This window comes from Etheostoma cragini, chromosome 15 (assembly GCF_013103735.1).
Source record: "Etheostoma cragini isolate CJK2018 chromosome 15, CSU_Ecrag_1.0, whole genome shotgun sequence".
In the NCBI taxonomy this organism is placed as follows: domain Eukaryota; kingdom Metazoa; phylum Chordata; class Actinopteri; order Perciformes; family Percidae; genus Etheostoma; species Etheostoma cragini.
Window position 1 is genome coordinate 3213563 of NC_048421.1, and position 14305 is coordinate 3227867.

General features: G+C 41.0%; 2 protein-coding genes across 2 annotated transcripts; both read right to left on the minus strand.

Annotated features, from left to right (window-relative positions):
- Window positions 1-2217: 2217 nt before the first annotated feature.
- On the minus strand, window positions 2218-5172 carry polr2f (polymerase (RNA) II (DNA directed) polypeptide F). Its single transcript, XM_034893256.1, has 5 exons — window positions 4988-5172; window positions 4736-4805; window positions 4435-4565; window positions 3313-3384; window positions 2218-2795 (listed from the first exon to the last, which is right to left on the minus strand). Exons 1-5 carry the CDS (start codon window positions 5005-5007, stop codon window positions 2705-2707), a joined length of 384 nt encoding a protein of 127 aa, XP_034749147.1. The 5' UTR covers window positions 5008-5172; the 3' UTR covers window positions 2218-2704.
- A 1021-nt stretch (window positions 5173-6193) lies between these two features.
- LOC117957466 (MICAL-like protein 1) lies at window positions 6194-13663 on the minus strand. The gene is made up of 15 exons (XM_034893223.1): window positions 13506-13663; window positions 12961-13009; window positions 12704-12845; window positions 11812-11876; window positions 11587-11729; window positions 10038-10657; window positions 9896-9941; window positions 9236-9761; window positions 8944-9066; window positions 8560-8686; window positions 8322-8412; window positions 8071-8144; window positions 6983-7097; window positions 6847-6893; window positions 6194-6618 (listed from the first exon to the last, which is right to left on the minus strand). Exons 1-15 carry the CDS (start codon window positions 13646-13648, stop codon window positions 6500-6502), a joined length of 2430 nt encoding a protein of 809 aa, XP_034749114.1. The 5' UTR covers window positions 13649-13663; the 3' UTR covers window positions 6194-6499.
- Between the last annotated feature and the right edge of the window lie 642 nt (window positions 13664-14305).

Genomic DNA, 14305 nt, shown 5'->3' on the forward strand with positions numbered 1-14305 from the left:
AAACACCAGGAATGATATACTCTTTAGTCCAGTTGCTGTGTGATCACAGGGTTAATGAGAAATTGTCAAAGCACAACGTGTAAAAGATAAACACAAAACAGATCAGACTTCAGTAACAGAGTAAAAGTTAGTTATAAGAGACCAACAGACAATGTGTGGGATAGATTGACAGAACAGAAAAATAAAGACAAGGAAGGTAGAAAGTAATGAGCAAAAGAACCAAATCTGTTGAAATTAGTTGTAACCTAAACTGTGTTGAGGACAACCTGATGGTGGCCTCACTGCGGTTGATGCTGGTGAGCGTCACATGGGCTGCACCCTCCGTCCCATGAAAGGAGTGCAGGGCCACCCCGAGGCACTGTTTCCTCCAATCAAAAGACTCACAGATTAAAGCAGCTTTTTAGAAATCAATAGCATGACTGTGGCTACACACAATTACAGACACCAGGACAAACTGGCTTCTCCCTGATGATGATGATGATGATGATGATACACACCTCTTGGCTTCGCTTTTACCCTGGGAAAACACGCTACTTCATCAGTTGGTATTGGTTCCCTTTCCCGGAGCATTTAAATCTGCTAATTTATGTGTAAAGCGAACTGCATATCCACACATTAACTGAACATATAAACGCCCCATCCATCTCCCAGAAGCTGGAGTTTCATCATGCAGCTTCTTCTGCAACAGAACTGGTAATGCTCTCGTTGTCACAAACGTTCAGCCCCCTCTATCTTCCAGCATGCATTGGCCCACTTTCTGCCTGGGCAACAACCCATTTGCACTGAGCAAAACAGTGACTGGGATGCTTTGTGTGACTGTGTTTGCATGGGGTAAGGGGGGGGAAGACAGGGAGAGCATCATCATTACAATAGTTACACTTCTCCATCAGCTGCTGCTCCACCTCTTCAATAACACAGATCCTGAACAATAATTTAGATTAGAATATGTCAGGCGTCCAGGCTTGTTATCAGTAACAGGGTAGAGTAATAACACATGTATAAAAAATGTTTGATCAAGCTCTGATCAAGCTTCTGATGTACCAGAAATCTGCCATTTTCTTTCAAGAGATCTCACTAGTTTCATCAGAGCTATGTTAAAAAATGATAAACAATTAAAGAAAGCTTAAAGTGCTAATATTATGCTCATTTTCAGGTTCACAAAAACGTATTTGCTGTGCTGCACATTGCTGCAGCTCTTCTTTTCACCCTGTGTGTTGAGCTCTCTGTTTAGCTACAGAGCAAGGCATCTCACTTCCCTACCCTCTTTGTTGGGAGTCGCACATGCATGAGGGAGCGCCGTGCTAGTAGCTAGGCAAGCATGATAACGTGTGTAACAAAGTGACGCTCGTTTGTCACAGAAGTAAAGGCTGGACTACAACAGAGCTGTATGGAGCAGTTTGTGAACAGTGTTTTCTCTGGAAGACGGTAACTATATATAATAGTGGACGTATGCAGATTCTTAGGAGGATATTTAGTCAATACATTACTACTAAAACTAAAGCTGTACTAACACCTAACTATGATTTAGCAGCATGACATACAGTGGGTTCAGGGCAAACTAAACTTACTAACTCTCCTTCAAATCTGTAAGTTTACCTGGACCTCCCACGTGCTCAGGGGTAGGGGACTTAAAGGCCTAAGTCACCAAAATTGAATTGGGGATACGACGAATCCCGATAGATACCGCTGGACCAAGTGTCTCCCAGCCCGCCTAAAGTCACCTACGACTATGTGGCTCGGATTGTAATTGAACACTCTTTTTATATAAAAATAAATAAATAAATAAAACATCATAAAAGAGAGTAAGAGCAGAAGCTCGCTCTAGCTGTTCACGGTTTTGAGTCAATGGTAAACGTTTCTATGGTAACAGTGAGTTGGACCAATCAGAGACGCTGCTGTTACGCTTAAGATTGTGGGTAGTGTAGTTTTTCTCAATAAGATTGCAGATAAAACATGTTTTTCTTAAAAAAATATTTAAAAAAAACTGTTGATTTCATACAGACTTGTAGCTTCTACAGGAGCAGAAACCTCAGTTTCCCAACCACGTAGGCCCGATGGTTTAGACGTTATGGCTGATAATCTAAAAAGTTCTTCAGGAAGTGTGACATAGGCCTATTGCATAATCATACCGTCAAATCCCCGTGACACGGATACTACTGATAACTTCAAACATGTCGTGTTCATAGTGTTAATATAAGTCTTATGAATGACACATGGTCATTTACACAAAAGAGTTTATTAATAACAATAAAACAGTTCTTTGACACTAATCACTTCACGCCTTCAAAACAACAAAAGGAATACAACACAGGATTTGTTTTTTTAAAACAAAGCAAATGCTTGACTTAAGTTACATTTCCCCCTTGTGGCTCTTAATGATAATGCAACTAGTGAAGGAGTAAAAGAAGTACTGTAGATTTGAACTGAGTTGTGGCATGACAGGATTTTACACCTGCGAGCCACACACTGTTATGGTTTTCGTGAGTCTTCTAATGTTTGTTCGGTCCATTTCGTGTGTTCCTATTTCACTGGTTCACAGACTCGCCTGATGTGATGGATGTTTGTGGATCAAATTGCAGCATTACCAGGTGGGTGATACTCGCATCCGCCTTCTGAATCTTCTGGGTTTGTGCAGGGGACTGACCTGGTGCGATGGTGGGGTGAACCAGCTTAAGGTATAGTCAGCGAAGACTGGAGGAGATGTTTAGTCAGTTATGATGAGCTCGTCACAGCCCCAGTCCTCATAACTTCCATCAGGAAGGTACCTGCGGATGATGATGGGGATCTTTCTGCCCCTGTTCAAGGGGACAAACCCATTTCTGATAAGACACTGGACAGTCCAGAGAAGATCTATCACAGATCACAGAATACTGACTAGGGCTAAACGAATTGGGGGGAAAACTATCTAATTGCGACTTCCCTGCCAGACATTGTGATTTACAATTTTTTGAAAGATACATTTTGCAACTCTACGATCGTGTTAAATATAAATAAATAAGATCCACTGAAAATCGGCCTTTCTGTAAACAAAATATGAAAAACAGTAATGATGATAATGAAAATAGGAATTTAAAATGTTAAATCAAATGTTGCGCCAAACAATCAACTAAATAGTTCACATTTGATTAATCGCTGTCTTCACAATTAGCTTATCGCAATCTTTCAAATCATGATTACTTTGATTTGAAAATGATTAATTGTTCAGCCATAATACTGACCTACTAAATGATGACAGAAGGTAACTGTAGCTTCAGTTATGTTATAATCTTAAAAAGCATTACAGATCATTCAAACAGTATAATTATCACTTACTTGAGCTCTTTCATAGCTATTTGCAAGGGGTCTGTTTCTCCCTCCAACTCCACCATGACTGGAGCGCACATCCTGTTGGAAAGCCAGCAGATAGGATCAATACGTAGGTGGCAGAGCCTACCAAATAAAAAGTTGCCCCCAAAACCTCCTACAATACATTTAGCGCTGGGTAATGGTGTTCATTACATTAAAAGGTATTGACTGGTGCCACTCAGACAAATCACCTGCCTCCTGCAACTGACAAACGCCGCTGTCATTGTGCTGCTTTACGTATAAAGTTTGATTGATTGATTGATAGATATGGAGTTTAATTTGAATGCAGTGTTTCTCCTCTTGCAAATCTCAATTTATAACATGACACATTTTAGGGAAATGTGTTTTTAGAAGAAACTAACATTGACATCAACATTTTGAGAAACAGGACAGACCATGAATAAATCATTTTACTCTGGGTTACTTAGATTGGTATTTACTTAATACAGACACATTGGCAGTCTTTTTTTTAAAAAGCGTAGACGCTTAGTGGGACAAATCAACGATACACCAAATGACAGCATTGTGGTCTGTAGGTTTGTGTCCTTACACACAGCACGTCCATGTTATTTGGCCATAAAACAGTAAGCATGAAAAGCAAGAACGTAAAAGAGTGTGAAAACACAACTCAAAGATCTGAGGCCAGATCGGAACCTAGGACATTGTGGTCACACCACCTGCATCTCAGATCCCTTATTCAATAGCTCCTCGCTCAAACTGGAAGTTATTGTGTCCCTTCTCCGTGAAGCCCGTCTCAAAGCCTTTATTTCATGCCTGAGGGACAAGCATCTATCTAGCTATAGGTGAACATACATGAAAGAAGCCATCCAGTCTAAAGTCGTTGCTAACTCCCCCGATACAGCTGACTAAGTAATGTGACGCTTCAGAGGAAAGAGTCTCATGCTTCTAAAACACATATGCTCGTTGCCTCTCTCCTCCGATGATTTCGTCTCGTCTCTCCTGTGCTTCCTCGGAGGGAGGGACCAGGACACAGAGAAGCGAGGGATGTGGAGGAGTCTGGGATGCAATGTAAGGGATATGAGATGCAGCTAGTGTGTAGGTCGACAACATATATAAAAAAACACTCACGCTATCTGGAGAGCTCGAGTCCCGAGCACTCTGGCTCTCTCATATTTGGTCATGTAAGGTGTTGTGATCCTCTTCTGGTTGGCCTGCTGGCCCTCTCCTGCGGGTAGGATCTGCACGTTCTCCTGGTCCTCCTGCACACAAGAGCAACAGGTTTAGACCCAATTACATTATCACAAAGGGAACGCTACAGACAACTGACATTAAATGGCAACTGGTTTAATATGTTACACAGGAGCTAAATGCAAGATGCTAAATGGAAGTTTCCACAGCCAGCTGTCTTAGAAATGAAGGGCGAACTTACATCTTCCGCGTTTTCCAGGTCATCTAATCCCTCATCCTCTTCGGCATCATCAAAATCTCCGTCGTCGAAGCTACAAATTTGACGTCACATTGTTATTACAAAGACCACAGGTCCAGAATAAATCCATAATGGACAGTTCGGCAGGACGTGGCTAAACATTAGCTAGCTATAACGGTAACGTCAGCCCATGTTGTGTTGTGTTTTAATAAATACGCTTCACATAGCATGTTAACACAATGTGTCGTCACTTACTTATCTTCGTTGTCGGACATGTTTTATCTTGAAGCTCGTTAGTGAATCCTTACTATTAATGTAAAAATGTTCAGAGACACTTTTTGTTGTCAACATGAACCCGCATGAACGGTAAGAACTTTCCACTTCCGGTAGCTTGGTCCGTTGGGAAATATTCCGGATGCCCCAGAAGAACGTTTGTTTTCCGTTCCGCTTGTACTGTAATTCAACCCTCCTGGTGTCCTCGGGTCAAATTGACCCTTTTTCCTATATCGATGCTCTTTTTTATTTCCAAATATAACGATTGATTCCACACAACGCTCTTTGCCAAGTACTCTACCCTCTCTGCTTTCATTAATTTTGGGGCGTCTGAATCAATTGTATAGCATTTGAAATAAAAATTGAAGTGGTTTGGAAATAGTATTGAGTAAAATTTGACATATTCCATTCTGTGGTCATCCATCAACATACATTCCTTTAATCCGAGTCTAAATAATTCATAATTTCGTCTTTTCTAACTCAAAAATTATATAATTTCCTATAAATGAGGTTTATTGACCATAAATTCCAAAAACTACAGTAAAACTAAAGTTAATAAGTTAGTGTTGTTGAAAACGTCAAAAAAAAGTGAAATTAAAAAAAAGAAGCATCAAAAGTGTTGAAAATGGGACAAAAATGTAAGAAAAGTTTTTAAAAAAATCAATAAAAAGCCTCAACAAAAGTCTTGATTTTCAATTTTGACAAGAAGACAAAACAAGGGTTAAGGGTGTTTTGAAAAAGTTAAAGCTAGGATTCTTTGGTCATATGTTATAAATTAAAGCGATTGTCATACGGGTCAAATTTTAGTTGTCTGTTCCACAGTGGAGTGAATTAGTGGGTAGTGTCTTGGTCCACCTTCCTGCCCCCTTTTACCTATTTTGTGTTACAAAATATGGACAGACTTGCTTACTGATGTTAAATGTGCTGTTTTTTAAAACCATCAGGAATGTGTAGGTCATTTCTCCATAATAGCTGATGCATTTAATGCTTTTAGTTTATCCAGACTATTAGACTTGCTATTGTAATATCTTTATAATGTCCTTACGTTTGACCCAGAATTATGTCTTTCAAAAAGACACTTTTGAAGACTAAACATTTCTGTATGGTAGAATAGCATCTTAAAAATAGTTTGAGATAAATGTTGATATACATAACACAGTATACAATTCTTAAAAGCCTAGACAAAACTTTCCCAAATACATGTTTATTACACATGAATACAAGTATGTAATACAAATACAAATAATATAAATATTAAGTGCATACAGTAGATAGGGTGAGGAAAGAACCATGGAAGAGAACGTGTACATTGATAAAACTGAAACATACATTATGCACTGAGAGAATATTTCATTGTAATGAATCTTTGCTACTGAGCTGCTCTTCAACATGTTATAATATCTATATTGGGATCATATTCCCCAACACTTTTATCACCTTCATCAACCAAAAGCATGAGTTGGTTTTCTGAGTTTGAACAGTCATGAGAGTCCTTCAGCTCTTTTTGTCCATGGAGCTCTCGGCTTTATGGTTCAGCATCTTAAATATTTTTTGGGTCTTAAACTTTCCTTTACTTGACTTCTTTATCTCTTTAAGTCCTTCCCTCTGGATGTCTGAGGAGAGATGTCACAGTTAGGTGCAGTGGTAAAACACGGGATATCATTTTCAAAAGCTTTTTTAAATGTGCATCTGTGTTTTTTTATAGAGCATTGTTGTGTTTCATGGTATCCAAGGATCCATTTCCTCTGCCTTCTTTCCAAGCAGGGAGGAGAGTAAGACAAGTACAGGAGAAGACACACGACATTATAAAGAAGGCTACTTTAATTTAAAACTTTTCTCACCTTTGTTTTTCGTCATGGCTTCTAAAAGCATATCTTCTTCTCTTTCCCTAATCAGAAAAACAAAGTAGCATTTGTACTTCCCAGTGAATAGGAATGTGAAAGCCCCCTGCATTGTACTTTTTCTTCCTCTGTGCACCTCTGCCTGTCCTGATCCAAGCTGCTGACGATCTGGTTCCTCTGTTCGATGATGGCGACCAGCTCCTCCGTCAGCTGCTGCTCTCGACCTCGATCCTCCTGACTCCAGTTGTTCTCTGAATGTGAAGACGACAGTGTGTGACAGGTAACAAAACAAAGCACTCCTTTGCACTTTATCACATACAGTAAACTGTACACATTGAGCTTTCTCATTTTCTTTGTTATTTCCCTATCCACAAAGGCAATTTCAGCTCAGACGGTGAAACGATTAGAACTACAATTTAAAATCTTTGTAATCATTTGCTTTTAGAGATACATATATTTAGAGAGTCCAGGGTTTTCCCTGCCAATATAAGTTTTAGGGGCAGTACCAGAGCCATTTTGGGCACCACCTAGACCGAATGAATGTTACTGAAAGGCTTTCCTAGATTTCCCAGATTGTAGTTAAACTTCTTTAGTAAGTTTTATTCTTCAAGCTTTTTGAGTGTTACATATCTGCTCTAGTTTTTCTAACGTTTTAGACACAGATATTGTGACAACAACCGCCCAAAGTGATGTGAAAAAGAGATGCAAAGCTACCACAAAGGGACTAACACCAAGGACAAAGAGGGGCCAAATGACAACAGAGATCCAAAATAACCCCAAAGAAAACACAAATGACCCAAAGAAACACAACTTGACTACAAAGAGATGCAAACACTCACAAAGACACAAAAATTCACGAAGGAGACATATCAGAGAATTGCATTTTGTTTTAAATTGGAAAAAAAAAATTTTTTGAAGAAGGATGCTTAAAAACCCTGCCAAACATGCGCGCTTAATTTTTCCACAAACCAAGGGAAAACACTGAGAATGTATGCATGATTTTTTAAATTTATTGTGAAGCTCTTTATACCCCACATCAGATAAGTGGTACGATTAGGGGGGCAAACTAAAATTTTTGGTCTATTGATCATGCGATTATAAATGGTCCCTAGATCAAGAATGATTGATCCCTGAATCATTACAGAGGTTCGCCCCCGCTAATTGAGACTGTCAGATATGTTAACTGGTAAAAGTGAGAAAGTGATGCACCATTAACACACTGACCTGGTTTATTAAGGAGACATCTGAGCTTGTACTCCACATCTGCCTGTCTCTCCTCTAACTTCTGCTGCTTTGTCCTGGGAAAAGACACAAAGACACACAATGTCTTTACAATTCAAGAAAACCTCCGGTTACAACTCTCACTAAACTGTTGGGATGTAGAGTAAACTGCAGTGGGAATGAAAAGAAATAATAGCACATACTGGACAACTCATTAGCAAAGCAAAATCCTTGTCCTGGCGTAGTCTACTTACAGAAAAACCAGCTCTGTCTGTCTGCGCACCAGAAGATGTCTCTCGTGGACGAGAGAGAACCACTCTGTTAGTATTTGTTCCTCCTCTTTATCTAAGAAAAAAAGATGGATCATTGAAGCATACACACTAACATCCCTATTACATAGTATACAGTATATGCACACTGCATTTACAGAAAACAGTGATATTGTGCCAGGCAATCCTTTTTAGCAGTAGAAATAGAAACAATATGTTGAACCATTCTTGCAGTCTCTTAGATTCCCCTCCAGTTTGACTCCTCTTTGCTCCAGTGCCTCCAGATGTTTATCCAGTACTCTTGTCTCCACCTGCAGATCTTCTGTGGACAAATTCTGGTCTGTTTGCACCTGTTAACCAAGATTTAAGTCTCAGTAATATCTCTCTCCAAAATACTATGCAGGATTTCTGCAAAACCAAGAATAAATAAAAACCAAAACAATTAATCCCTAATGACTGAACCTTGTGCCAAGGGTTAAAATCATCGCTGTGTTTGCATCAAATCCTTCTATGAAGGTTCAAGATGATGGCGTGCAGGCATTTATTGAGTTATACTATATTATATTTTAGTTAGTTGCTTCTTTAGTTCTAAATCCAGCCATTGTACCTTCCTCTTGATGAGTGGGAAGCCATGTCCGGGGGCAGGGGCCCGTGTAGATGGGAGGGCCTGAAAGGTCTTTGATTTGGACATTGCGGGTTTTTGATCAAGTGGATTTTCTTTGCAGGCCAGCTAAAAATGGAAATAAAAGAATGGAAAATTGTAGGGCAGTTTAACTTCATATGCTTGTCTTGGAGTCGGTACAGTATTGTGCTCATGAGTCTGTGACTGCAGAAGAAAACATTCAAGTTAGATATTTTTTTTTTAATCAGTTTTTAAAAGCCGTTATTTCTTTTCATACCTTACTTTGACATGACATGCCCTGATCAGATCCATCTGCCTCTGTCAAGGCAAAATGCAAAAGGGAACTTTGAGAGGGGGCAGAGATGATAGCTGGCACAGAAAGACTTCTGGGTAAAACCTGGCTCTGCACTTTATCTGAAGAGGCATGCGTCCTTGCTGCTGCTGCTGCTGCCACAGCCACATCCGCTGGTGAAGTATCTCTAGCTGGTTGACACGAAGCTCCCCCATTGCCATTAGGTGTAGATTTAATGGCAGTATTTTTACTGTCTGGGTCTCTGTTCCCTGAACGGATAGCTGCCACTGAGGGCTTAGTCTGGTTTGCAGGCTCAGGTTTGGAGCCCTGTGTGTCCTCATCCACCTCCCCTCCAAAGGGATTGGAAGGAGGAGGCACTCTGGGCTTGTACAACGACCTCCTGGGTACAAGAGGCGGAGCGGGAGGCAGTTGTGTCCAGGGTCCGGGATGGACAATGCTTATCCATGGATGGTTGGTTTGCACTTTGGGGCTACCGCTGGTCGGGCTTGTGCTACAAGGGGAAAGACAAGAGGTGCTTTAAGCCATGAGGAAGAAATCGGTCACTAATATTATTACCATTATGGTAAATCACCCACATTTGCCCACATGCTGTGTAACAGTGAAGAGATGTTGCTGAACACTCACATGTGAGATGAGTTGGGAGAACGTTTATTTTGGTTGGATGAACTGCCTGCCCAGAGAAACAGAGAAAAAAACATTAATATATAGTACAAAAATGCAGAGAGTAATCCAAATCTGAGCAGTGACAGTAAAAGTGTCTATTTACGTGCAGCAGAGGAAATGCTGGTGGGCTGGGCAGTTTTGGTCCTGGGTGCAGGAACAGGGACCACAGAAGAGTCTAGCATTCTCCTGGGTGCTGGAACCGGCCGACTACTTCCTCCTGTCACTTGTACACGCGATGAGGAGAGATCAGAGGGCTCTTGAGTCTTTGTCACTTCCTGTTGTATCTTGCCTTCTGGCAGAAAGCATGCAGACCCAGCTTTTCCAGCTCCTTCAACAGTCATGTCTTTAACACTGGGTGAAGGAAGATGAAGAGGCGTTGGCTTCTTTACCTTGCTCTTCAGTCCAACTGTTGAGTCTCTGTCTTTCAGCTCTCCGCACCTCTCCCACCTATCTTTCTCTTGCTCTGGTGTTTTGCATACCAGTTTTTCCCGTGACTCTGTTGTCTTAGTGTAATGAGGGACGCTGGTGATAGCTAATCCACTCACAGAAACATAACCTGCCGGAAACTCACATTTGGGCCCATTTTCAGTAGATTTAATTTGCTGCTTGAGGTCAGCAAGAGAACGTTTGCTGTCTGTTATGTGGTGAGTGCAGATCAAGGAGCAACCATCACTTCCCTGGGTGTAAGACCCCGGTAAAAGAGTGCCGCGGCACACTTTGCACCTGAAAGACAAAAGTTAAATGTGTTGCTGTGAAAGCATCAGCATAATTTACCTGCACTGATGTCTCAATGGCGTAGGTTAGTTTTTAACAGTGGAGTCTGGGGGTTGTCCCGCATAAGATTTAGAGTGTCAAATGCTTCATTTCGAGCATTCTGGTGAATAATTTGTATAGCACAAATAGACACGATGAGGGCACCCAGATAGCTCAGTTGGTAGAGCGGGTGCCCATGTATAGAGGTTTAATCCTCGACGCAGCCGGCCCGGGTTCGAATCCGGCCTGCGGCCCTTTGCTGCATGTCACTCTCCCTCTCTCTCACCTTTCACATTCTCAACTGTCCTATCAAATAAAGGCCTAAAATGCCCCAAAAAATAATCTTAAAAAAAATAAAAAAAAATAGACACAATGATTGTTTTCCATCAGATTGTTTATAGATCCTTACATTTCCAACTGATAAAGAGAGAAAGAAAATAGACAGAGGGACTGAGCTGAAGAACAAGCGCTGTGAGGTTAAGATGGTATGGTCCACTATAGGTTTTTGAGCCTCCTGAAGGGATATTTGTACCTCTTTTGGGAGTGGGTCTATCCTTCGTAAAGCATTTTTTGAGGGGGTCAAATCTTCCTTCTCTAAATATTGGAGGGGAAATCAACGGCAATGTCTAAATAACTCCAGGAATTTTTTTGACGATTTCAAACAAAACAAAAACAAAGTTATCTTCTTGCGCAGTACGGGCGTGCACATCCTTCAGCTAAAACCGAATATGAGAAGGGATGTCCAATGTCATCACCATGGTCACTTCAAACACATTCTTATGTGTGAACTGCTACCCGTTTCAACCAGATCTACACACAGACTGCATAAATCTTGATCCAGACACTAACAGAAGCAGGAAAAAAGCAAGCAGCTGTTATCTCGGAAACTGTGCAGTTACCTGAAACAGCTGCGATGATAGACCTTTCCGTCCGTCAAGTGTCTCTGTATAAGGTGGACAGGCTTAAAACACAAACTACACACTGTTTGGGGCCATGTGTCGGACAAACGATCTTCTCTACTGGTTTTCAGATCAGTCAGGCTCTGAGAACAAAAGAGATACCATCAGCGACAAAAAGAGCCCGAGAACACAGGTGTGTCGGGAATATATGTGCTTTAAAATTACCTTCAGATCATCAGGAGTTTTACTTTTTGTGAGGTTGTGTGATGACCTCAAACTGGCAAGACCTGCTCCATAGTCAATAGAAAAAATGGAAACAGATCACAGTTTGGCAAACAAGAACTTTAAAGGACCCATTTTATGCTAATTTCAGGTTCATGATTATATTTGGGGTTTCTGTTAAAACATGCTTCCATGATTTAAAATTCAAAAAAAACATTCTTCTTCTCATACTGTTTCCCCGATATTGTGGGTTTCCCCCTCCGTCTGAAATGCTCTGTAAGAGTGCCTGTCTCTTTAAGCCCCCCATCCCGAAAAAGCATAGGCTACTCGGATTGGTCAGGAATGACTGTTACCTCCCTGTAGAGGTACTTTCTACCTGTATATATAGTGTAGCTTTGACACCACAACCGTGTGGAAGCCTCGAGGGCTCATTTAAAAAGGCACAGTTTCTGAATACGGGCTGTTTGCACTTCTCTGTGGATTGAGTGCTTTGATACTTTCACAGTATTTATAGAGCACCTAGACCTGCTTTATAACAAAAAAAAGACATGGAAGTCTCACTTTTAAGATACAAACGTACTGTGTTGCTTCGAGTAGAGGAGGAGTGTGGGATGTAAATATTTCTTTCATGTAATGTAAAGAGTAAAAGGAAAATAGTTTACCCAAAATACTGGTAATAAAGACGGTGCCACTTAAAGGTAACTTCTCAAAGAGCACATATTTGTGTACGGTGCGTCACAGATATAATCCCAGAAACCTGTTAGTGTGTGTCAATAATCATGTCCCTTCACGTATTGCATTTGAGAAAGATATTAAACCTTGCTGATTTCTGCAAGTAGCTATGAATAAATTAGTTTGATAAAAGAGCTATGAAACTGAATTATACTCAGCACACCATAAGACTTCCTGTTGAAGAAGTAGAAGTACTGGGAAAGGTAGGTGACGATGCTCAAACCATCAGGCACCTTGGTGGAAACCATGTACTTTGGGTCCAGCAACGCAGGGATGGCCAGCTTGTTCTCTGCAATCTCAAATGCCTACAGCAAACCAGGGAAGATAAACAGAGAATGAAGTAAAAACACCAAAACACATAGTTGAGAGATCCATGCTTGCATTGTGGCTTGAGTGCAAACACGGACGGACATGACTCACCAGTTTGTTATTTTGATAAACGTTATCTTTGGAGAGGGAGCTGAAATGTCTGGAGCAAGGTGAGGAAAATGGAGAGATTGATTAACTGGTGAAGAAAAGACAAAATCACTAACAAAACAGTTTGCGTATTTGGTGAATGACGGCTAACCAGGGACTCCACAGACAAAGCACTGCACAAGCAAAATGCTGTTCAATATCAAAGATGAAATTAGATGATTCAATCGTTTTATTAGATGATTCATACCAACTAATCCCATTAAACTGGACATGAAAAAGTTAAGCAGAGACAGAGGTAGATTAAGCAAAGGAGGGCAGATTACACAGTGTGCAGGTCCTGCTCTACTCCAGATTAGACAGCACATTAGTCAATCTGGTGCAGCCTCAGACAAGAAGACACATAAACCTCAGGACATGACCCCCAAAACAGATAAAGACAAACAAAGTGTTGCAGTGCCACTAAGGAATTCATGCACGTACACTGGCCTTGTCCATCTGGCTGCGCGTGAGTTTGCACAGCAGCTCTACGTAACTACCTGTCTACTTACATCAAGTCAGGTCGGTGTTTGTGGATGATGGCACAGAAGGCAAGTCCGTCTCTGAATGAGGTTGACATGTTCTTTATTTCCACATTGGGGTAACCTGCGCATGTGGAGCGGCACCACTCTTGTAAAGCCTTCGGGGATGTCATTTCTTGTGTGAGATTTGACGTGATGTGTGGCTGAACATGTCACTTTATAAATTAGAGGAGATCAAATAAAGCTGGGCAGGTTTGGCTTTGAAGAAAACAGGAAACCAGCATTCACCCTGCAGCTAGTTTCTGATGTTGCAGCAAACCTGCGGCCAGACTTAAGGCACAGAGTTGGTGAACCAGCAGGAAGGAAGTTATGTTGCTCTCGATACATTGTCAGATAAAAACAAAGGTGTCCACGCATGTAAAGCGACTTCACCTTGCTTAAAGTGTTTCAGCCATGACGGTCTCTGTCACTCACGGCAACTTTTCAACACAAACCTCCAACGAGCTTTTGGAAGTGGACACTTGAAAACATCTGCAGTGATCCGATGATGACTCCTGGTCGATTTCATAAAAGAAGCGTAGGCTACAAATCAAATCCCGTTACTTGCTGTACTCCTTGTTGTGGTTCACATTAAGTGAACTGAAGTGCACCATAGCTTCCGCTAGAGGGAGACACAGAGCGGCTTCTCTGCAACAGAGATGCTTAGCGGTTTAGAGGATCTTTGGCTATAATTAGGCAGGGGAGGTTTCTGGTTACAACTTAATTTCTCTTCTCTTTCCATTCAGAACGTGGCAGCTAGATTTAACATACTGTTTTATGGTATCATCAAA